This window comes from Acromyrmex echinatior, chromosome 10 (genome assembly GCF_024713525.1).
Source record: "Acromyrmex echinatior isolate Ae372 chromosome 10, ASM2471352v2, whole genome shotgun sequence".
Taxonomy (NCBI): Eukaryota; Metazoa; Arthropoda; class Insecta; order Hymenoptera; family Formicidae; genus Acromyrmex; species Acromyrmex echinatior.
This window is the reverse complement of record NC_141861.1, coordinates 6,427,501-6,452,698: the sequence shown is the minus strand read 5'-3', so window position 1 is coordinate 6,452,698 and position 25,198 is coordinate 6,427,501. Positions and strand designations below refer to the sequence as shown.

Below are 25,198 nucleotides of genomic sequence, written 5' to 3'. Positions count from 1 at the left end.
TACGGCCTTTGGAATGTGATCGTTAACGGCGCTCGTTCGTTCCGGTGACGGTGATAATAACTCTCGCCCCGGTCGGTCGCCATAATTGCGAAATGCATCATCATGCATGATCGCCGTGCGACGACACGACGCAACGCGAACCGCGCCACTCGGGATCGGCATCCCGAATGTCCTGGCCTACATTCTGTCTCTCGGTCAGAAACAGTTCCTTCGATAACGAACGTTTTAAAGAAAAGATTTCAAAGAAAATTATTATCGAAAAAAGGAATAAGATCAGTTATCGCGTTCTATGATAAATTTTTTTCAGACGGACATATCGCGATCGGACGAATCGCGATCTCTCGTTTAGAAAATATATGCGAAATGTTCTCTCCCTCCGGGAAGGGTAGCAGCTCACACGCAGCTGATGCTCTTCCGCCGCGCATTCACACGCGACGTGGATCATGAAAGTTTGATGACGTGGGGTCTGGTTGGTTGGTGTTTCAGTCGCCGGACACACAGGCATGGCAGAATGATTACCTGCAGGGCACGGGCTGCGAGATGTACACGGAAACCCTCTCCCCGTCCTTTACCGGGATGACATTTCCCCAAGCCAGCGAGTAAGTTCTCGCTGCCAACGGCTGTCACACACGTAAACGTACCGTAACAGATACTCTCACACAAGTCACGCGACACAACATGTATACAGAATTGACAACTATACGGACTGTCATACAACATTCATGTACGAAAAGAAAGAAGAAAATACGAAAAATATTCTATCGACACTGTACACTCGGTTACGAATTTCTTTCTTTTCTATCTCTTTCTCTTTCTCTCTATTTATCTCTTTGTCTTATCTTGTCTTATGAATAAACACATTGAACTGTCTCAATACCGAGACATACATACATATTGTCATATATCTTGAAAACATATATATATATATATATATATATATATATATATATATATATTTATATATATCGCCCCTCACCTCGGTCTTTTAGTCTTTAAATAATTTTTTTTTAATTAGATTCTACTATATTCGTCTTTCTGTCTACATCCTTTTGTTTGGATTTTGCGTAGAGTAGTCCAGTTTTGAGCTGTACGAATCTTTTCTTTCCTTTTTGTTTCTATTTTTTGTCTTTTTGTTTTTGTTCAGCCGTGTCCTTATTCTTCCGATCAGTTTTGATTTTCTTTTTCGAGCTGCTCGAAATTCTGCACAAATCTTTGTTGAATTGCATAGAAATAAAGAGTAGAGTGACATACCGGGGATGAATGCGGACTTTGCTTGCCAGTCATAGCGATTGCCGGGGGTCGTATTGGTCAAATTGAGACATTTGATTGGCAACGAGGGAATCAACAATGTTTCCCGGAAACGAAAGTATTTCAAACCCACACCTAGATTCCAAAATTTCTGGGAACACCGGCGCAGGTGATTTGCGTGCAAATGGTCGCGATTCTAAAAATGTTCCTGTCAAACGTGACGACCATGTCGAGACCTCTGAACGCAATGGAGCTCTCGTGTTCTGACACTATTTCGCGGAACAATTAATATCGAAATTGAAAATTGCATATTGTTTAATGTTCCTCCTAACTCAATTCGTTTACGTGACACGCAGAATACTTTTCTTGCATTTTTTTAAAGATTTCTTATTTTTATTTTCTCTTTTATTATATTTAATCAATTATTTGTTTTTTATTACTTTAGTATCGTATAGAAATTAATATGAAAAATAATAATTGGAACTAAAGGACTTATAAGATAAAATATACAAAGTGTTCATTTTCGCGGCATTAAATGTCACGAAAATTGCTTAATTGTCGGCCTTGAATGTTTTTAATCGTAAATTGGCGCGCACAATATCGTGTTACAGTATAACGTGACCAACGGCTATTCTTAATAAGCTGTAATTAGTTGCAGTCAGGCGCGCGTTTCAGAGAATCGTTTGCGAGATCCGCATTCATCCCGGTAAATCGTGCATCCCGCTTCGGCAATATCACAGTTTTTTGCGGCGCAACGTGAGACGAAATGAGAAAGAAACGCGGGCGTACCGTGACCTCATTCCGGCGAAACGGCGAAAAGTTACAATTCTACCTTTATTAGGAAAAAGGATAGCGAAATCTTTCTTTTTTTTATACGAACACTTAAATATAACATAACGGATGAAATTTTTGTTTTTTTTTGTCGGTAATGTCCGTATCCTTGTCATGGTGTGTGTTCTTAGATGTAGCATAATCTAATATTATCTTAACAAAAGCGCGTTCTTTGTACACGCATGCCTGTTGCTCTTTGTAAAAGTATGTAAAACTTATTCTCGTAACACATTGACACCAATTATTGAAGAAGTGTACGGGCAGATATCGATCGTGGCTGCCGATTAGACATAAATATGTATTAGTACACACAGTTTGTTAACAAACTTTAATCGAGCTCGCAGTTCTGTTCTTGCGAAAATTTTCGAAGTAATTTATGGGAGTAATTTATACCGTTCTTCCTACAAGTACTAATATATTCTACAGATATCGGCTCACTAATATCTACTATGACACACACACACGCACACATACATACAATAAAAATTGATCAAAGTGTTATATACATATAGTTACTTGCAATCGAAATTAATCGTAAGAATTTATAATTATGATGTATACATGAAGCATGTAAGGTATACGGAATATAGTGTGTAACTTTGTTCCAAAGGTAGTTTATATTTTCCTGTAAGTGTACACGTTCAGATCTTATTCAATAAAAATGAAAATTATGATAAAATACATGCATTGATTATAAAAACCAAAGTAACATGGAAAAGTTATCAGAAATATGTCATAACTTTTACATCCTTTCACATTTTGTTTTCGTTGCAAGTCACTATATATAAAAATAAATTCAACCAAGAACTATACGTATTTATGAAAACAAATATGTCTTTTTTTTGTAACTACGAGTTTTTGTGATGAAAATAAATATTATAAAATGACGCTTAAGTTAGAAATATATATTACACAGTAAAAATGTATAATATATTGCCCTGTATTAATTAAATGAATTTTAATTAAATTAAATTAAATAAATACTATAATATACGCCGTAATAAATATTGTTCAATAAATAGTCTTAATAAATGACTAAGAAAATCAATCGTCAATGAAAAAAAAATCATCGTTGATATCCTTTCTCAGCCGTCTGAATTGCACCGTATATATTTGCCTAAAATTGCATCACTGATTTCTGTGATTTTTCATTTTTATATTTTTAGGATAACACATTTAATACTGGCAGACTGCCAGTACACTTTCATCTGCAAAAATATCACGGCAGCGATAGTTTTGAGTTACGAAAATTTAAACAATTTTACAAATTAAGTTTCTTTGTTTTTTCTGTAATTCGAATACATCTTAAACAAACTTTGATTCGACAATTTGATCAATTAAAGAAATATTTAAAACTATTATGTTAAGAAATTGTGATAACAAATAACAGGCAATTGAATATTAGTTCAAGATCAATTATCTCGTAAATGAAAGCAAATGACAGAAATTTAAAACACTTTGCAGAGTTAGATATTAGTACTTTCACTACTATCACAATCTTTTAAAGAAGATGATATTGAAAGGAAATGATAGTAGTTCCTTGGTATATTGTACAGAGATCAGTGAATTGCATCGCGAAACAGAAAGCTACAATTCTTCCGAGTTTTCTGTTTGATTTATGCGCACTTGGATCGTCATCGTTTGCGTGTGTGAGAGATCTATTCCTGTAAGAAGTGATCTTCACATTGAATACATTATGAATATTTATTATCTATGAATATTTATTATCATTATTATTTTTTTATATGCCATATATCGTATCCGATTATATTATATACATATAATGCTTTCCGAACATTAGTTAATCCGTTTGATCCTTACATGGATGGGATCTCCCGAATGTCTCCTAGAACTTTGAAATAGATTAGGAACTTAGAACGTAATAGATAGTCTATAAAGGACGATAGAGATTCTCAACCTATCTTGGCATGTTTCGGCTCGTATTATTAAATAAGTAATGTCGTTTACGTAAGATTTTCCTGCATGATTGCCTGGATTGATTCATCGATACATGTTGCATCGATTGCATGATTGTTTAACGTTCAATTAGCGCCGAGGTGGTATAACGGGAACGATGATACACGCAGGTATATAAACAAGGCTTAATTTTTTTAAATAAATAAGCACTGCAAATTTAAATGCTTTGATAGTCTGAACAATAAGACTTGCCTCTGCACAATCAGTATCCCGTTACGCTGTGGGTGTATATACACATATCTTACTAACACGTATTATTCGCTAAATGAAAGGCATAAAGTATGAAAAATTATAAAATATTTATTTATTATTAAATTATTATTATATTGAACAATTATATTGAACAATTAGAGAGACCCAATACGTTAAATAATAAAATAATGTTAAATGAAGTTTCACTCTTTCTCTCTCTCTCTCTCTCTCTCTCTCTCTCTCTCTCTCTCTCTCTCTCTTTTACAAATTATTTTTTTAAACTGCATCTTTTAGATAAGAAAATGTGAATCTTAAATAAATGTTCTATTTTGTCTTATTATGCATTTTAAATATATATATAAATACAGTCTGGAAATACTTTATGCTACATTTGCAAATAAATCTTGTGCAAAGAATGAAGCTTGCATTCGTATGCAAATACTCATATATGTTTAAATAGCTATATTAAAGGATTATTATAGTAGTAGTTATATTACAAAATTGTATAATTTTATATAATCTCTCTTATGCTTTATAATAAGACTAAAATGAAAATGGTTTCATATGAGCAACAGGAGTTCCTTTTATATATTCAAGTTTCATTGTTTGCCTAACACGGATGATATTGAGTTGTTCTACTATTTCTGATGTTCTATTTTGTTAAAGATACTTCATAATTATTATATATTAATTACTTTACTGCTGTAAACATTTTTACATTACAAAGAACGAATTTAGATATTAGTTGCACATTATTATACTTATTTAAAAACAACTCATTATCAACGACAACAGCTTCGCAGTATTCTTAGTCGCTTATCAGTGGCTATGTTTTTGCATATAATGTTACTCCATAAATGTATGGTATAAAAACAAAACAAAATATTTAAATTTTCTGTTAATTTGATGCTCAAGCTGGTGAGACTTCGAATATTACGCATAACTTCGTCGTAGGTTGTGCTTCACAAAACTGAAGCTCTTGCTACTGGCTATCGAGATAAAGGGCGAAGGAGGCTCCGACAGTAAAATTTCGATTAACCCACGTGGTGCCAAGATCGCTGCAAATACTCAGGGATTCTTCATTGCTCAATCTGCTGACGAAGTAAAGCGGTAAGAATCCTCAAATATTTTGAAATATCGCTAAAAACATTTAAAGCGGAAGCTTATTCGGACATTGTACATTCTACTTAATTCTATTAAGGATTATTAATTATCGAGAGAGAAATAAGAATGCATTTAAGACAAGCTAAAGAGGTTCGACTAGTTAAAACTATAAGTGTTCATTTTCAATATACAACGTTTAATATAACTTAGAACAAGCGTTTTATAATTTTTTACAACAAATTACAAGAATGTGTTTAATAATATAATATGTATATTGCCTCTCTTCTTATTATTTTACAATATTTTATAAACTGAACTGTATACAATCAACTTCTGTAATTAACTTCTCTATTTTTCAATTTTATCGTTTTATTTTTTTCCAATAAAAATCTAAAAGACTTCCTTTTTTAATTCGTGCGAATAATAATCGTGTGTCTCTCTTGTGCTTTTATTTCCAGGGCGTGGTTCTATTGCAAAGCATGCCACGAGGATATTAAAGACGAGACTCTAATCAAGAAGTGCAAGTGCAAAAATTGTAAGTCTTTCTGGCCCAGTGATCCTTTAAACAGCCTTTCTCAATTTTTGCCAAATTTTCTGCTAAATGACATCCGGTCTTCTCTCTCGATTATATATATATATATATATATATATATATATATATATATGTATATGTAACATATAAACTGTACACAGATGTATTTTGTACATAGAACGCGTTCAATCTATTGATAGAGATTGCGAGTCTCACACGCGATTTCTCTTCCCGTTCTCTATAACTATCTATCTCTCTTTCTCTCTTTCATTCATTCTCGCTCTCTCTGTCAGTCGATATTGATGGAGCGTGCCTTTGATTTGACTCGCAAAATTATAATGTCTCGACATAAAGTAACGTATAAGTATAAACGAATCATAGGAAGCTCTCTTTACATCTCTTCCTTTCCCTCTCCCTCGCTCACTCCGGTTTATACCAGCCCACCCTCTTTGCCCTTGTTTGAGAGCGTGATAACAGTAATAAATGCGACTATTAACGAAGTGACATGGTTGTGACCATCCTATTGTGATATATGATCTAGTGGGGCAGCAGCAGCGCTCCTGGGGCCGGGACTTAGGTAACGTCTCTCACACTCGTTCGTTAAGTCTGATACTTTATTATCATCTCTATGATTATCACTTGTTTTTTAATCTTCTTGCCCTTTTATATACGATCTGGCTCTTGATTCAACCCCTTCACTCGCCAAAAATCAACTTGACTGTACTGTCTACTGTTTTTGCCTCTGTACTAAAACTCTGTTCCGCGCCTTGCGATATTTTGTCTTTCTATTAAGTTACCCCCCTTTTTCATTGCTCCCTACCCTTCATTTTTCCTCTTTTTCTGTCTCTCTTTGTCTTTCTCTTTCGCTCTTTCTCTCTGTCTGTATTTTCCGTCTCTCTCTCTCTCTCTCTCTCTCTCTCTCTCTCTCTCTGTCCCATGAATATATTACTTCCGATATTAATCGATCTCTTGCAACCCAAGGTGATGATTATGAGGATAATTATCATGATGATGATGATCAGCACAACAATGATTGCATTTTTAATCTTCATTGCAAGACACAATCCTCAAGGCGGTGCTATAATCGGGCTTTTCTTTATTTTTCACTGTCACGTTTTTCGTCGATTCCTTTTTTTTTTTTGAGTTTGTCAATCTCGCAGCGATTTTTGCAATTGCGAACCAATAGCAAAAGCTACAGCGAGAACGTAATACATTTTGTAACGAATTAAATGGAAAATTCATTACGCGCCTACGCACGAGTAGATCAAATATTGCGACTTTGTGTGTCACGTAACGACGAGCATGATTAATTTATTTCATTTTCGGGGAAATTTTATGCTCGCTCCGATCGCGAGAAATGACGTGAAAAATAAATGAAGTACCGAGTTCAACACAGTAATTCCCGAAAGTCCAGTCAGTTGGCGCATGTCCACCTGACCAGAACGAAAACTAGCCTGCACTAATAGTGTGTGCCCCTCTCGCTCGCCTTGCATGCATGACTAGCTCCCGGATTTAGACCTGTTTTCGCCATAATGGTAATGACAGCTTTTTTCTCGATCACTGTCTATCTTCACACCCTCTTTCTCTGTCTTCTCTCTCTCTCTCTCTCTCTCTCTCTCTCTCTCTCTCTCTCTCTTTCTTTCTCTCTCTCTCTCTCTTTCTGTCTCGCTGTCTCCATTTACTTCAGTTTCCGAAACTGTCTTCTCTAATCGTCTGCCTTTCTCCCTTTCTCTCTCTTTCTCTCACGCTCTTTTTCTCTCTTAACGTATGCTAGCTGTATTATCGATGAGATCTCTCGTCGATCAATCAGCCCGATCGAACTGCGCGCCTTCCATTGCATTCACGCGTGTTCTCACGTTCGTCGAACGTTTCTCGTTCTTGAATCGCCAGTGAAATTGGATCGCTGACCGGTAGTGCGCCGATGGCAGGAGCATACTCATCCGTTCCCCACGAACGAGATCTCCGTGCCGGCGTCACTCAGGCACATCGGGGAGATCACGGGTCGCCCCCGTCCGACAACTCCTTCCATGTCACACGCGACATACCACATCAAGCGTACACTTGTACACGACCATGTACACGATTACATCCACACTAGTTTCCCTCGAATAGCGACTTACGCTTACCCGACCACACGATCACAGTCTTGTCCATATACAGGAACGGTAATATCCTAAACCCTGGGCAATCAATGTTCCCGGTGCTCGTGCCGGAGCGCTGGGCGATCCGCAATGTCGATCAACGTTAATTTTTAGATTTTCAAAGAATTTCGATGGTGACGAAGAAAGGTAATTTGCTCGATATTTTCTATTTTTTTTCAGCATTACGTATTTGGATGTATCGAGGGTACCCTTATTTGTGATTGGACGTATTTAAATATTGTGACTAATTTCGTGTTCGAATTCGTACGTGGACTGACGCGGGATCGCGGTAATTCTCTCCACTAGATTATATATATATATATATCGTCAGTAGTATTTTTATTAAAATTAATTTTATTCGTCAAATTTCTAAATACTTTCGGAATGATTAGTATTTGGATTACAATTAATATTTGCATACTATGCATTATGTACATTGCACAATTCATTTCGTTCGCGCGCACGTGCACATACGAATTCCGCAGAAATTATACATTACTAAAAATAAAAAGGAGAGAAAAAATAAAGTGCGTTGTGAACACCAGCCATTCACGTTTTTCTCCCGTGCATATATGATGCGTTCCGTTCATTTTATTCATAACTCACAAACCCGTGTCCGGGTCGATCGCTGAATTTTTGCAGATGTGGGGATGATGATGATGCAGACTGGCATGGTGAAGGGAAACACTGCCTACAGCAGTTATCTCGACGGTATGCCTGTTGCCGGCTTCCTCCTCCATCCTTTTCGTATCTCGTATATGCGTGTCCACCTGTCGCAGCCTGTTCTGCGAGAATTTGTCAGTTTAAAGCACATGGATTGATTCTTTAAAAATTAATAATGTCGGATTTCTTTCTTTAAAAGAAATTTCTTTTTAAAATCGATACTCCAATTGTCAGCATATCCATGCTCGATGTTATTCTGACAAAATGCATTCTGCTGGACTTGGCATGCTATTTTATGTTCACACATATTGAGAAATCGTGATCATGAAATATTCGCGTAACTTTTCGTTTGGCGACATCACAAAAAAGATTTGATGTCCGGCAGAATCAGGTTGACTTTAATTGTGTAATGAGGTAAGATGGCGTAAGTGATATTGAACGTACAACAGCCAAACCGACGGACTAATCGTCTCACTTATCACGTGCACTTACTCCACAGTACCCCGTATACGATATTCTTCCACTCGGATCCGTATGATCCATATTGTTTATCGTTGGGCTTTTGCTAGAGCTGATGGCATTGAGCGAGTTACCGAGCATCGCCCTCTAATAGTAGCATATAGTTACGTTATGTAGCACTAATATTGTTCGCCGCTTCTTCTCCTACTTCGACACGTGGGACGGGGCCGAGTAACAAGCACTCCAATTGGACGAACGGATGCGGTCATAAAAAATGCGGCCGCAAAAATTGATTAACTATTGCGTATTATGTTTAGCTTCATTCGTCACAAGTACGATACAATGGCCGCTTTCGCGCAGAAACGCATTCTTGCACGTTGCCGAGCCGTATATATATTTTATGTCTTCACATTAAATGGCTGCCACCTAACACCAGTCGACGAGTTTGCCCATATCATATTTCAGGCTTGCTAACGTTTCTTAATTGTCGTTTCAGTGTGCTTACGTGGATTTTTATTGATAATTCATATATTTCACCAGTTCCAGATATTGTCACGTGTTCATTCATGTAACACGCATACAATGTTTATTCGTTTTTTTTTTTACCGGAACCGACTTCAATGATCGCAACAATAAACGTGACAATTTGGAACTGAAGTGTCTTTTTTTTATGTATAAGGCTATCCAAAATATTATATACTCCATAAATGAATAAATATATATTTACATACGTATTTACATACATGCATATCTTTTATTGTATAACTGAGTGCAAGTGTTATTACTTTGGATCGCCTTGTATATATCAACATGTAAAAGTTTGCATTGTTTCTGCACAAATCAAACGCTTTTCGTGAAAGTTGCAATCCCAAAAATCATATCGTAAAACTATGCACTTATAAATTTAGAAATTAATGAATAAGTATTAATATAAGCATAATTAATATGAATATATTAGTCATGAGTAAATATAATCATTTTTTCAATATCGACTTTCGCGAAAAACGTTTTTTTATTGCCCCGTATTTACATAAGAAATTGTATAATTAATCGTTGCGAAATCAAATTTTATTGCAGCATTTTAATTAATTTCTGTGTCAATTTTGTCTAAATTCAATATTAAATACGAAATTAAAATATGATTACAGATGTTCGTCTTGAAAATCTTGTGCAAATGTTTAAACATGCCTTTATGAATATTTTGCATCTAACTAAAAGAATATTAAAAACTCTACGTATGTTTAACTGTTGCATATTATTTAAGAAGAATTTCAAATATGTTACATGTGATATGTTTTTTTTTTAAATTCCAAAACGTTTTAATAACTCAGAAAAACTACAGCAGTGCATTATTAGGTATGATATTGATCTGCTCGTGCACGTGACATTCCGTTTCCATGATATACTTTCAATGTCGCTAAGTGCGGGTTGATTGAATTCGGCACGCAACCAGAAAGAGCACCAAGACGTAAGCTTACCATGAGCTTAAACAGCTTACAGGGACGATGATAATCGATGCCCAGGGTTTACATCGGCTAAAAATACTTCATTTCCCCCTCACATATCGAGCATATTTGACACCACTCACCAACATCACAACAATATAACGCCGACACTCTGCAACCGATATTGACTTCTAAGAAAATGTTTATTTCTTTTTTACGTATTTTTGAATATATGAGATTCAACCGCACAGCGCAGATATAATATCTATGTGTTGCGATCCTCACAGTAGGCCAAACTAAACTATGCAATGGTTGTAACACCAATGTTAATAATGATTCTCTCCATCGAAGGTCACGTTACAGTAAGCTACAATGACATTTTCGCGAAAGTTGAAATATCTTTGTGATCTGCTAAATTAACAACATTAGATTGAATCTTTATTTCGAAATTCAATTTCTATTATAATATATTATATTTTCATGAACGATTTTTACACGAATTAAATATTTTACATGATTTATTAAATTAATCTTGAATTTAAGAAAGTAATTTAAGAAACGCTGATATAAGTACAAAATTAAATTTAAGTAAGAAAAAAAATTAAATTAAATCGAAGATCAAAGAGAAAGTACGAAAATTTGTGATACCCTGATCTTGATAAATCGCTCTAAACGTGACATATCGATCGGGACAACGGATTTAGATCCCCTACACCCGTTGAGACCCCCGCATCTAGGTTGACATTATTTTGGTTGTGACAACTAACAGCTCTGGTTCTCCTCCCTTCGGGCAGTGGCCACATTCCGGAAAGGCGTGCGAGCTGTTCAGATGGTTGGAAGAGCAAGTACGTATCCCCCGTGTGTAGACTGTGTACCAAACGTCATTTTTTTATCTTAATCCCGGAAATAGGGAGGTTTTTTTTTTTAAAGTAAATTCATTGGATAAGGTGTGATTGTGAAAATATATAATATTTTCTAATAGAGCAACATGGCCTTTGACTCGAAAAAACCTCAGCGTTCATATTATAACAAAATTATAGTTCTAACTAATTGTATATGTACAATATACATAAAGAAAAGCAATTTTCTCTTTATTTTATACGATGCATAAAAGATGCATATGTGCTGTAAAATAAATGCTAGTAAATTTATAGTACAAAATACTGTAATTATTTTGAAGTAATGAATTTGTGATATTCATTGAAATATCTAAATAATGTAAATCTCATTGCAATAATAATTCCTTACCTTATATTAAATATTGTTATATCAATTAAAAACTGTACTTTTAACTGTATTTAAATATTTATGTAATTTATTTATTTAAATACAGTTATTATCTATTATATCAAATAAATTCAATTCAAAGGTCATATTTAAATAAATAATCTTATATGCGATTAATTATATCATTTGTTTGACGGTTTATTGTAAAAAAAGCAAAATTTTTTAATCCGGAAACATGATTTGAAGTTACAATACACGATTTAAGGTCTTGACGATTAAAAATAATATATATATAGTCAAAATTTTTACATTTATAATCATACAATATTTATTATACGACGATCTCACGGTAAACTTTAATTACATGTGTTTCTTTCAATAAATTTTTCGTCAAGGCCTATTTTATTGATAAATTTTAAGCGGTTTTAAATGAAAGATTATCAAATAAAAAAATTACCATTACATATTTAACAAGACTAGCACAACGTGAAACATGCCACAGAAATTTTCATACCTAATACAAGATATTAAGTCTATTTATTAAGCTTGTAAGATTTTGATTGGTCTACATAATGGTCCGCGATAAGTTTTTACAACAAAAATTATAATGTCGTTGTGCTAATCTCCTAAAGTTCGTTCAGATTGATAAATGGCTCCAGCGTAGAACATCGTTAGTGTTTGAGTCCCTATTGGTGTGGTGTTCTTAACTATTTTGCAACTGAGATTACACTACTATCAATGTCGTTTTGAATGTAGTTTTCCTAAAAGTTTGTCAGTGTTACTCGATGGTTATTGTTGTGAGTGAATTATGAAATTAACGCAATCGAGAATCGACGTGATGTGGTTGCCTTGAAGTATTAAACTACCTCCAATCAACCTTGCATCGATGTTCGATATCTAATAACTCGACGTGTAATTAGAGATACTTTAGAATTAGCCTTTTTTATTACGTGGATTTTTACTCGTCCTGTGGCAGAGGCAACGATCATTGATATCGAAGAGAACTAACGTCTTTAACTAACGCCATAACTTGATATTCGCTTCGGTATTTCCTTAAATATTTTCGACGTCATAGTAAATGTTTCGTAATTAACACATGAGTGTTACCGCTGGATATGGAGTACCTGTGTGTTTTGTTCGCAAAACACTCTTTGAGTCGGCGTCAACGCCACATTGATATCGTCAGGACCGCCGATATCCATTTACTTTATTAACGGTCAGATGAACGTCGCTTTTGGATTGACGGCGTTGTCACGCGACATCAACGAGTGTTCTGTGCCATAAAAAAAATTATTGGCTATCGGAGCAACCTCGCGGACAGTTTGATTCGCCAACGGCGTAGAGATCAATGAAACATTGGTGACCGCCCGTTACTCCGATTGTCATACTATTTTTTTTCCTTTTTCCCTTTTTCGGAAGCAGATCGGCTTGTTTGCCGGCTGAACACCACATCTTCACGATATTAGATAGACGTGTACACGTGAGCGATGCGCGCGTAAGAGAAGCGTGACAAATGTCAATTAATTAACGTAAAAATCTACACACTAGCACTACTGCATCGCTCATTCGAGCAACGCATTCTACACTCATCTTACTCATGCATACACGGTGAAACACGCAAATTAGCACTCACATTAAATGTCAAGGTACACACAATTCACATTCACGCGCACACACACACACACCCACATATACACGCGTACATGCGTAATCTACACGCGCGAAACAACAAAACACACACGCGCGCGCGCACGGGCTCACGACAGAACACGAGATTCGCAAGCAAAGACTCTTTAACTAACTCTCTATATGTGTCTATCTGTCCGAATCTATCTTCTCTCCTCGTCTCCTCCACTACTCCGCATAGGTGAAGACCTCTCGTACGCAAGTAAGTCTAGCGAAAAACGCGGATCTACATTGACATTTATATTATATATATATATGCATTTTTCTCTCATCTTGTATATATTATATTTAATTTCACGTACAATCTCCCCCGGCCGCGGTCGCGTTCATACGAGAAGATGCAATTTAAATCGCAACGTACGCACACGCGTTACTACGCGTTCATAGAAGCGTAGGTGCTAATAAAACGCGGACATTCAACGGTTTACGCAGTGATGCTGTATAACCGTAGGCAATACCGCCGATGATGAAGCGTACCACCTTTTATACGCATTTACTCGAACATCCTACATCGGTCTATCATTTATTTTCCAACTTGATCTGACAAACGAGTTAGATTGACAGATTGAATTACGGGATGAAACTTATTGCATTTTGTGGAACATGGAAAATATATGTGTTCGTGAATAAATAGCGTCGTGCAAAAATCAACTCACCGAAATTGAAAATTTGAAAAATTACAATTTAAAATGGAAAATATTATGAGATATTACATCAATTTCATGTGAAAATGGATTGAATTAAAATCGAATTGGGAAAATGCGTGTCAATTTAAGCTAGCTACAATAATTTGGAGATTTAGTTTCTTGGCGGTGTTTCATATTTAAAAATTTGATTGTGAGATTGAAATATATATATATATATATATATCTTCTAATAATGCAAGCGCAATACATATATCTCGCAACTCGATTTGACGACTTTAATCATTTCCTCATTAATTTCTATTTATATCCTCTCAAGAAAACTGGGAGTTCTGCAATCTCGTGTTTTATAAAGGGAAAACAGGGAATTACACTTTACACAATTTGTGGGGATGTTTCCTTGGAAGAAACGTATCAAAGGTGATATACTTTGATTTTCCGAGCGAAGACGAATGTCTACAATTTCTAATTAACGTAGCGTTATTCCGTACAATGGGGAGGGGGAAGGAGGGGCTCGAGTAAGTGCGTAAAAAGGAATTTCGCATAAGTTGCAAAGTATTCTCACTCGTCTTACACTGTGCGTCGGTTTCGAAATAATGTCAATTGTAAATAAAGTATAGGTCGCAATCGTCGGCGCGTCTCGTCTCGCAGATGGCGAGTTCACGTCGAAATCCAAAAAGAGAATTCTCCTTGCGCTTTCAGTAGATGAGCTCTATGATCTTTCATGCACTCTTTCAATCCCTCCTGAGCTTTTGCAAAGTCTTTGTCGTTTTGCACGTGAATTCTCTTTCCCGGAGAATGCAAAGCGCGCACTGACAATGCCGAGTAAATATTCACTCTGTAAGATTATATCGTAGCATGCTTAGGACAGGATATAACACGACGCAAGTGGAGGCAATAGATCATTTTTAACTTGTACGTTCATCGGAAATAGTCAAAGGTTGTTACGTTAGTAAGTTGCTCGATATTGGTTACGACTTCTCCGCTTGCGTCATCTTCGGCATGAATTAGGAATGTTTTGAGCACACTGCACGTTTATGATCGTAGGTCGATTTTAGTATCATGTTGTATAACGTTCTCGCAATATGGTCGAGAAATCGTTTTTAATATTAAAATTCTCATAAAAGCCTTTTGACCTTAACTCGTCCATGTTGTCACGAACTGTATATTTATCTGTTAGAATTTCAGAATTACACATTTATCTTCACAATTTTAGTGATTATTTTCTGTACGATATTTTGTTCTTAGCGCAATAATGAAAGGCCGTTTCAGCTTAATATCGTCGTTATATTCTACATTTAATTATTACATATATATAGATTTAATTTATATTGACATTTATATTATATAAGTAAAATTTTAGTCAACGGTTTATATAATAATCCAATTTTAATATTTTTGTATCTCGTTATATTTCTTAGCTTTTAGCGCAAGGTAAGGAAAAACTATTCTTGTAACTTTTTTTTGCTAAGTATAACAAAATTATTCTGATTTCTTAATTATCAGTATCGTCACGCGACGCTGAAACGGAACTTCGCTTTTAGAAGTTATAGCGATTTAGTACTGTCCAACGATAGAGTAGCGACTAGGCCTTAGGTAATTAGTTAGGGTAGCTAACATGTGTAGTGGTTTGTTACAGACGACCACCATCCTCCCCCCACATTCACTCCGCCAGAACTGCCCAAGATGGTTCACGTAAGAGGTACAGTTACACCTCAATCAAAAACCATGCTACAGTCTCGCAAGCTGCCCTTTCTAATTTCGATTGGCAATACGACACGAATATGCTTGACAATTAGCAGTTACGACGATCCTAAAAAGAATCACTGCTCTCGACATCTCTCGGAAATTTGATCTTCCACATTTGATACGCTTCGTCAAACTCGCTTGAGCGATGGGTTCTTGATACGTCGTGTTCGATTAAGATTTTTTTCTTTCATTAAAGTTTATCGCGCTAATTTTATGTTGCTGAAATATTGGAAAAAGTAGAAAAAAATGATATATAATGAAATATCAATCTTTTGTTCTAATCATGATTATGTGTGTTAATGAACATTCTCGTATATACTACTTTTTCTATTATTGACAGCGTTGCATGAAGTTGTTTAATAGATTCAATACCTGTTTCATACTTTTCCATCATTTTATTTCTAGTGTAGTGTATATTTAAAGTTATAAATTTATGTCGTGTTACTTTAATGACTATTTCATTTGGAATCATTTTTATTACATAAAATTATCTATATTTTATCTTTTATAAATTATAAAAAGTCAAATTATTTGATTTTCAAATTTATTGAAATTTCATTGAATTAGTTTGCACAAATCACAATTTTAGTATAGTTGCAATAGCATTTAGTAGTCATATAAAATTTATTTTTGATATTTATTTATTTGCTTCATCATAGATTCGTAAAGCATTTAATACATTTCGCAGATGTTAATGACTAAAATATGTTTATTTATTGACTTACATGTTTTTTTTTTTCAAGTAAAATTACATATCGATGGACGTGCGTATCATTTTTAAAAGCGTTTTTTACGAAAAAGCGAATAAATAAGCAATTTTCCGAAAAATAATATTTGTAATTGCTTTTTGATCTAATAATTTATTATTGCAAAACATGTTTTGCTATAAATTAATTTTTTCATGAAAATTCGGAGGATATAAAAAAAGTATCTTTTTTGAATATAAATTAAGAATGCCAAAGTTGTTGGAAATAAGTTAAAATCGTATAATTAAAATGCTCGGAATATCTATTGGTGCTCGTCTGCGTAAGTAGTAAATTGTTTCTAATTATGCAAATGTTTCTCATACTTTCATGTCAATTTATAAATTAAATACATACGCAAGTTTGTTATAAACAATAGATTTACTCTGAAACTCTCCTCTTTCATCTTAATAAATATCTTATTTAACATAATATTCAGATTATGAATTATAAATACTACTTTATTAAGTCAAATTAATGACAATTAAATTAATTTGACAATACAAGTCTGAGAAATGTTACTTTAGTTCAAGTAATTTTTGCTGAAACTAATTTCTCCCCTTAAAACTTTGTGTATCGTAAATAGAATTTTTTCTCTAATACATTTAGAATGTTTGTTTCACGACTGAGTCGTTGACTTTGTGAAACGCGCTTTTCGATCGATAGTATCTTGTTGCTTTCAACTTTGTGAAGATGGATTTATAGTTGTATACACAGCACGGTAGATTAATGATTTCTAATATATGGAAGTTTTAGTTTGGTAACATCTGTGTTTGTTGACGAATATGTGTGTACATCATCTACTTTATAATTTTATTTCATCATTGCAGAAAATGGTTGTTCAAGAAACTACCGCGACAGGCGCCATATGTTGTCCCTCGTTAATTTTCATAGCGCCGCAATAGCTTGCAATATTTTTAAAGCTGATATTGCTTTTTTCTACTTAAAGAATCTGTGAATAAATTTTTCTTCCTGCCTTTGACTTTATTTTTTTTTTAAGAATATATTTTTAGAAAAGAATATTTAATATTTATTATATAGTCAAAATAATCAAATTTTGGAACCATTATTGTATAAGAACTATACTTTGCATTAGTTTCAAAATATTATGCAATCGAATGTTAATAGAAATAGAAAGAATCAATTTCCTAGAAAAATTATGTAATGAGATATGATATTTAATAGATATTAGGGAAAAAATTTTAATGTATAAAAAAGTTTAAAAATTTGCAATTAAAGTTCTTTTCATTCGATCGTCGCCATTAATTATTAATCTTGTGACACATGCAAAAAACATGTATAGGGTGAAGTATGCGCGCCTGTAAGCATGGGGCTGTAGGCTCATCATCACGAAAATGATATACGCTGTAATGGGGGGAGTTAGGTCACGATAAAGTGTGACACTTTAATTGTCTTAATCATTGTTGCTTTGCCCACTATCGACGATCAATAGGATGCTCAGATTTGGAATTAACACTATTCTATCAATTTTAGGTGAAATCAGCCGTGAACGAGACGATCCGAATGGTAAGTTTTAGTTACGAGATGTGTAATATCAATTTAATTTACTATTAATTGTTAATTAAAGTTATAAAATCATTGATCTGTTAATTCTTTGATATGAAATATCTTTTTACCATTTATTATTCAATATTATTTTATCAATATTATTGATAATCCCTTTACATTGCAGCTATGAGAAATCATCGGAACTCCATTGGGATGACCATGATAAATTCGACGAAGCAGGTCAACAAGGTGAAGCCAAACGTAAATCGAGCGACGAACGACAGTCTGTCCAGCCCGAATCAGCCGTATAATCAGAGGTATCTAATTATCCGCAGCACATTACAAGTCAGTTCATCATCACCTGGCATATTCGCATCCCAACATGATCACTTACATCGCCATCGTATATAAGAAATTATAATTTCATTCATAATCATTGATTATCAGAATACTTAATAATACGCCTGTTTTGCACCCAACCAAAGCAATACATGCGAATTTCGCTACTGAGAATTAACATAAGAAGGCGAGAAGCGATCTTCCCAAAACAACGCTCGGATTTTTTAATATATATATTTTTTTATATCACTTTGTGACGAGACTTACAGTGCACTCGACATTTGATATCGACACGTATTTTCTAAACAATGAGAATTGCTTTCTTCTCTGATTGTGTCGCTTGAACGTAAATATCTTCCTAAAGTACGCTCTGATCTCTCTCTATCCTGTCGTACAACAATTATTTATTTATTAATTTACATTTTATCACTTTACTTTAATTACGAGCTTACATGTTATTCATAGCTGCACGATTAGAGTTACACTCTTTCACATGTATTGTACAGAGGTTATTCAAATTGTAACTGAATTCTAATTGGTAAATAAGAATTTTGTCAAGCCGTTCTGTGTGACAGCTTTTCTGTGTACATAATAGGTCTGTTTTTTTTAGCTGAACTTCTTGCATGGTTTATCCTTTCTCCAACGTGGAGAGAAAAGGAAGAAAGATGAACTGTGCAAGAATTTTAGCTAAAAAGAGCAGATCTAATATGTTGCACAATACTTTCTAATTGACAAATTGGCAATGAATTTTGAATAATCTAATTATACATGTCACAAAGTAAAATGTGCAGTTTTAAATATGCGCCTTTTATATTGTTCTTTTTTTTTGTAAATGCGTGTACTTTTCAGCTAAACGATATTAATCTATTAATATAACAACGTCCTACTTTGATCGAGTGCACTAGGATGATCTGCACATTAATGTATCAACGACCTTTGCATTAGCATTTTTCTAGCATGTTCCTAAAACCGTTAAACGATCCATATAACCCGTCAAGATTTAACGTACCGATTCTCGGTAGAGATCTTCAATGCGATCCAGAATCATCTCATCTACGATCGAGAGAGTAATTTCGATATTTATATGTATATCGCGAGTCGGCGTTGACATATAAACCGAATAGACTCCTGATCATTTATATTTAATTTTGTTACATTTCTAAAAGTATTATTTTTTTCTTGTGAAAGGACATATAGCCTGATCGGACAAATTGTATCTTCTAGCGATGAAATGATCCCAGTTGACACCAATTAACAATATAACATAACATTATGTATTATAATTTGTACTCAATAATGTAACTGTTATGTAGCACTATATGTTATATTACATTTATATTGTTGAGTGCGAATTTGCAACTTAGATGTTATGTTACTCTTATTTGATGTTAACTAGGATGTAAAACAGTACATTAATCGGAAGCAAAAGATATAAGTGCTTTTTATCATTTCGCTCAAGTGTTGACAAAGGGCACCGTAAACTTGAACAACAAACGGTTCGCATAAATCACGAGAGAAATCGCGCGAGGACGACAGCCACTTGTATTACGTTGCCGGATGGTACGAGTAACAGGCTACAGGTGGTCGTTGACATTTTCCGATGAACCTGTTACACGTCCACTAGATTAGTTTCTGCAATTTCTCTCTATTATTATTCCAAGATCTCGAACATTTAGTGTTTTTTCCCAACAAACACATATGATTCGTACATTTGTAACCAAATCTTTGTATGTTAAAACAAGATCACATGTGTAAGCGGCAATATTTCCTTTCACCATTAAAATCGGACAATAGTCTTGATTTAATTGCCGAAGAATCACTTATCATTCTCATCATTATATTTTTTCCATCAACTGGGCCAAATCAAAGAGAGAGAGAGTCATCTGAGAACAGATCCAACGTTACGCAAACCTTCTGATTCCAGATCGCAAGAGGAGTCCGCATACGCTGGCTACCATCTCGCCTACGAAGTCAAAAAGCTCATGTACGCTTCTGTTGTTAACGCTACCTTGTACTGTGACGTGATTATGCTACTGCTTTATCCCACGGCTGTGTAATAATAAGGAACATGCTCCCTGCATGTCAAGTGATGCTCGACTCTGAATATAAACCGCGATAGAATATTTAAGCCATATGCATCTTTTTTCTACGAGAATGTGCTAAGAGAACTTTACGTATATTTCTACTTAATAAGTTGTAATTACTGACGTAAAATCAAATTTAATGCCCGTAGTAATTCTAATCATATTTTTGATATGTTCAATTTTTGTTTAATAAAATTAATTAACAGTGTTTGCTACGTGTTATCAGCTCTATTATTTTTTTAAATTAAATGTTATTTTGTTATTATTTATCAGAAGAATTAATTAGGTAATTTGATGCGCTTTTATCTGACAAAACTATTCAATCGTTAATAAACGTTAATCCGCCAAATTCAATGCGCATTATTAAGTCAAGCTTTTTATTTCTTATTTTACGAGGAAATAAATTATTAGAAATATAGCCTAATAGACATATATATAGAGACATAAATATCACAAATGAGTAGTATGTTCCATAAAATTAAATTTTCCATCTCATATTACGTCTTCGAAATTGTGCACTACGCTGTAGTTATATGTCGCATGGTGCGACGGCAAAAAGTATAGAATTTTAAAAAGTCCATAGAATTTTATGAGTATACTTAATCTTGGAAAACATGCACCACTGACATTAACGACGCTCTTAAAAATATGTGGATGTCATATGTCGAAATACGAGTTTTGATGGCCGTTTACGTCTTGTTCAGAATGCGTGAAAAATTTGCACGTACTGTGTTCAGACAAAGAATTACATTGACTGACATTTCTCATTTTAATGAAACGTTTTAAATTAATCTAATGCCGATTTCTCTCTACCAATATAATTTAATTTTAATTTCAGTTCAACTAACTTTTTATTTTTTTTCTAATTCTAAAAGAAAAAGATGAAAAGTGGCATAAATAATTCGAATCAATCGCGGAATTACATTAATTGCGCAAGAAATGTAAAATCGCGCAACATATATTTAAATAGATGCGCAATAAACTTTTTAACAAATCCTGTGAAAATTGCGAATTTTATAAAGACATTTCTTAAACCTTTATCACTTAAAAATTGTATTTTATTATAAAGCATGTGACACGGAAGCTTAATAACTCTGAAAAGTTCTATATCTTTCTTTAATATTTGTTACATTCAAGTAATTTGTTATTCAATTTATCCTCGCCCTAAGATATAAAGTAACAACAGATATAAAGTAACAACTAGTAGCGCTAGATAATAAAAAATTATGCAATGTGAATGAAATGCATGCGAAAGTGTGACTTTACGGTTTTAATCGATAAAAGCTTGAAGAGAAATTTTGAGAGTGATTTCTTTCACAATTTTGTACGGATAAGTGTAAAATTATTATTGTTATCGTTATTCTATCTATGATACCATTGGCGATGGACATGTTATACCTTATAACTTCGTTTATTTAATTGTAACGTGCGATTTTTTTCAGGCCAACGAGTAGAGCCTCGGGTGGCACAAACGTTAACAACAACGGCGGTCTTCAGGTCGGGATCGCTGACGATCAAGCGAAAGATTTCGATTTCGAGAAGACCGAGATGAAGTACGACTCGACGGGGATGTTCCATTGGAGTCCCTCCCGTAATCTCGAAGACTGCATACTGGATCGTAATCAGGCAGCGATGACAGTTCTTAACGGACATGTTGTCGTCTGCCTGTTCGCCGATCCCGACTCGCCCCTCATCGGACTGAGGAATCTTGTCATGCCATTACGAGCTTCCAATTTTCATTACCACGAGCTTAAACACGTAGTGATAGTTGGATCGGTGGACTACATACGCCGCGAGTGGAAAATGCTGCAAAATCTACCGAAGATATCGGTTCTAAATGTGAGGAAGCTGTTCTCATTTCGTTGAATCGTAGCATTATCTTGCGTGATGATGTAAATATTTTATCGTAGTACAGAACGTCTTGGATTTACACAATAGAATATTTGTTCTTTATCTGGCTCTAAATTTTTTTAACGAATTTAGAAATAAATCTTTTTAATCAAGAGTGTAATTAAAGATTATTATCTGTAAAAAATGTGTAGATATTATTTTCGTTAGCCACTAAACAATAGAATAAAAAATTAAAAAGACTAGATAATTACTAGACTTGAAAATTTAATTTGACGAATTACTCTAATTTTAATTTATTCTAATATATATTGATTAAAAAAAAAACTTCTTTTAGATTTTATAGATTTTTTTATTAATGCCTCGAGAAGATATTACAGAGACAATTTATCGAAATACAGTTGTATATTTTTCATATCTTTTAGTATGAAATTCAAACTGTTGGTTTAAAAAAGTACATGATAAATCTGAGACATCACATATACTTTAATATTATTATATTATTATATATATAATATTATTGTGTGTGTATATTAATATTCCAGATAGTAACAAAGATTTTTGTATCTAATTACTAAATTTAAACATGAAACAAATAACCTTTCTGTCAATATATAATTTTTTACTATCGTGTTTTACAAAGTTCTTGCATAAAATGTGAAAATAAAACGATATAACGAGATATCTGTGCCAAATTCTTCTTTGTTGTTTGAAGAATTGTTGAGGTATTATAACGAAATTCGCACAAAAATATAAAAATTTTATTAAAATTTTGATACGGTTACTCAGATATCTATGTATTGACAGAAAAGTTAATGAAAGTCAAGAAAATCGCTTGCGATACAAATTGATCGCTAACATAAAAAGGAGACAATGAAAAATAATTTTGTGGCGGAAATTCTTTTTCTGCAGCTTTTATTTTACTTGAATGATATTTCGCAGGGTTCACCATTAAGTAGAGCCGATTTACGTGCCGTTAATGTGAATTTATGCGACATGTGTTGCATCCTGTCGGCTAAAGTGCCTAGCAATGATGACCCCACCCTCGCCGACAAGGAGGCCATACTCGCATCCCTCAATATCAAGGCCATGACTTTCGATGACACAATTGGTGTGCTTAGCCAAGGTATGATATTATAATTATTATCATTCGAAAAGCGGATCTTATTTCTTTGTTAAACCATGCTATTAAATCGAAAGTGTAGATAATGAATAAGGCAATTTGATCGCAGTTGGCAGCCCGATCGTCTTGCAACGACGAGGATCTGTTTATGGAGCAAATGTGCCAATGATCACAGGTAACGGAAAAGATTCTATATCTATCATATCTTTAGAATTACTTATTACATATCTATGTGCTCAATATTGTTAGAATAAAAACGAAGATTGCTAAACATTATAATTAATTAGATATTATTTTAATTACACTATTAAAGGATATGGTTTTTCCAAAGATGTTATTTTGTAATATTTTTGTATTAAAATTTAAAGATATCTTTGTGCCGAATATTAAAAACAACCATACTTATTTCTATTCATGATTAATTTTATTACTATTCCAGAGCTTGTAAATGACAGCAATGTGCAATTCCTTGACCAGGACGACGACGATGACCCGGACACAGAACTCTACCTCACTCAACCGTTCGCTTGTGGTACTGCCTTTGCAGTCAGTGTATTGGATTCTCTTATGTCGACGGTCAGTATTAAAAATAAGCCTTTGGACTATGTATCAGTCAATAATACACTTCATACACTTGTTCATTCAGCGTTCATATTTAATTAGTACCTTGTTTCTTGACATTCTATCCATACAACACAAAAGTTTGCAACAATATTACAACGTTACTGTAATATTACTGCAATATTTCTGGAATATTGCAATGTTGTTGGAATGATGTTGAGGCTGTATCGGAAGTCACGACGAAAGTTATAACTTTATGTATTTCTGCAGACATATTTCAACCAAAATGCGCTAACTCTGATTCGGTCACTGATCACCGGTGGAGCTACGCCCGAGTTGGAATTGATCCTGGCTGAAGGGGCAGGCTTAAGGGGAGGGTACAGGTAAGATCTTAATAATATCCAATTGTTAATCGGGAGAATTTTTGCACAATGATAACTGTGACATTTTTGTCTGATTCACAGTACGGCAGATAGTCTGGCTAATAGGGATCGGTGTCGTGTTGGTCAGATCGCGTTGTACGACGGGCCATTGGCTCAATATGGCGAGGGAGGCAAGTACGGTGACCTCTTTGTCGCAGCATTAAAGTCGTACGGAATGCTGTGCATTGGTCTGTACAGGTACAGGTACCGGACTTTTTTCCCTCTCTCGATGGTATTTATTGGATTACCCTACGCACATATATTTCTATACATTTGTATATATTACCGTTCAAAAACAGCGAATACTCCAATTGCTGCCATTATTGTACCGCCGTTTATTACCTCTTACTATTCACGTACTTACTATGTGACTTATGATTTTCTGCCGCACACTTTTTACACTTTGCGTTTTTGCATCATGAAAAAGAAAGTAATGAAAAGCAACAAGTTGTAAGTTGCCTTCATCCAAAAAATACCTATCATTTTTATTGTACTATTCTCTCTCTCTCTCTCTCTCTCTCTCTCTCTCTCTCTCTCTCTATCTATCTTTCTCTGTCTTTCTATCTTTGTGTCATCTTGTTATTTATTTAGCATTTAGTTGTCCGTCATACGGTTCACATATGTTTAGTTTAGTTTAGCTTAGTTTACTTTAGTTTAGCTTAACTTAGCTC

At 34.3% G+C, this 25,198-nt stretch overlaps 1 protein-coding gene across 6 annotated transcripts in view; it reads left to right on the top strand.

The window, feature by feature from the left end:
* The window catches only part of slo (calcium-activated potassium channel slo), a 106,935-nt gene that overhangs the window by 75,623 nt on the left and 6,114 nt on the right, over window positions 1-25,198 (top strand). For 2 of the 6 annotated variants that reach the window (XM_087410411.1, XM_087410416.1), the window contains exons 12-26: window positions 5,203-5,358; window positions 5,811-5,887; window positions 8,668-8,736; window positions 11,387-11,437; window positions 13,687-13,707; window positions 15,789-15,851; window positions 18,136-18,168; window positions 18,335-18,467; window positions 20,414-20,473; window positions 22,016-22,412; window positions 23,364-23,547; window positions 23,654-23,719; window positions 23,984-24,120; window positions 24,376-24,488; window positions 24,570-24,731. In XM_087410411.1, coding sequence (XP_087266537.1) covers window positions 5,203-5,358; window positions 5,811-5,887; window positions 8,668-8,736; window positions 11,387-11,437; window positions 13,687-13,707; window positions 15,789-15,851; window positions 18,136-18,168; window positions 18,335-18,467; window positions 20,414-20,473; window positions 22,016-22,412; window positions 23,364-23,547; window positions 23,654-23,719; window positions 23,984-24,120; window positions 24,376-24,488; window positions 24,570-24,731 — 1,722 coding nt within the window. Of the gene's footprint in view, window positions 1-486; window positions 600-5,202; window positions 5,359-5,810; window positions 5,888-6,425; window positions 6,462-8,667; window positions 8,737-11,386; window positions 11,438-13,686; window positions 13,708-15,788; window positions 15,852-18,135; window positions 18,169-18,334; window positions 18,468-20,413; window positions 20,474-22,015; window positions 22,413-23,363; window positions 23,548-23,653; window positions 23,720-23,983; window positions 24,121-24,375; window positions 24,489-24,569; window positions 24,732-25,198 lie in introns of all 6 variants that reach the window. The other 4 variants (XM_087410415.1, XM_011063477.2, XM_087410412.1 and 1 more) reach the window with 4 other exon arrangements.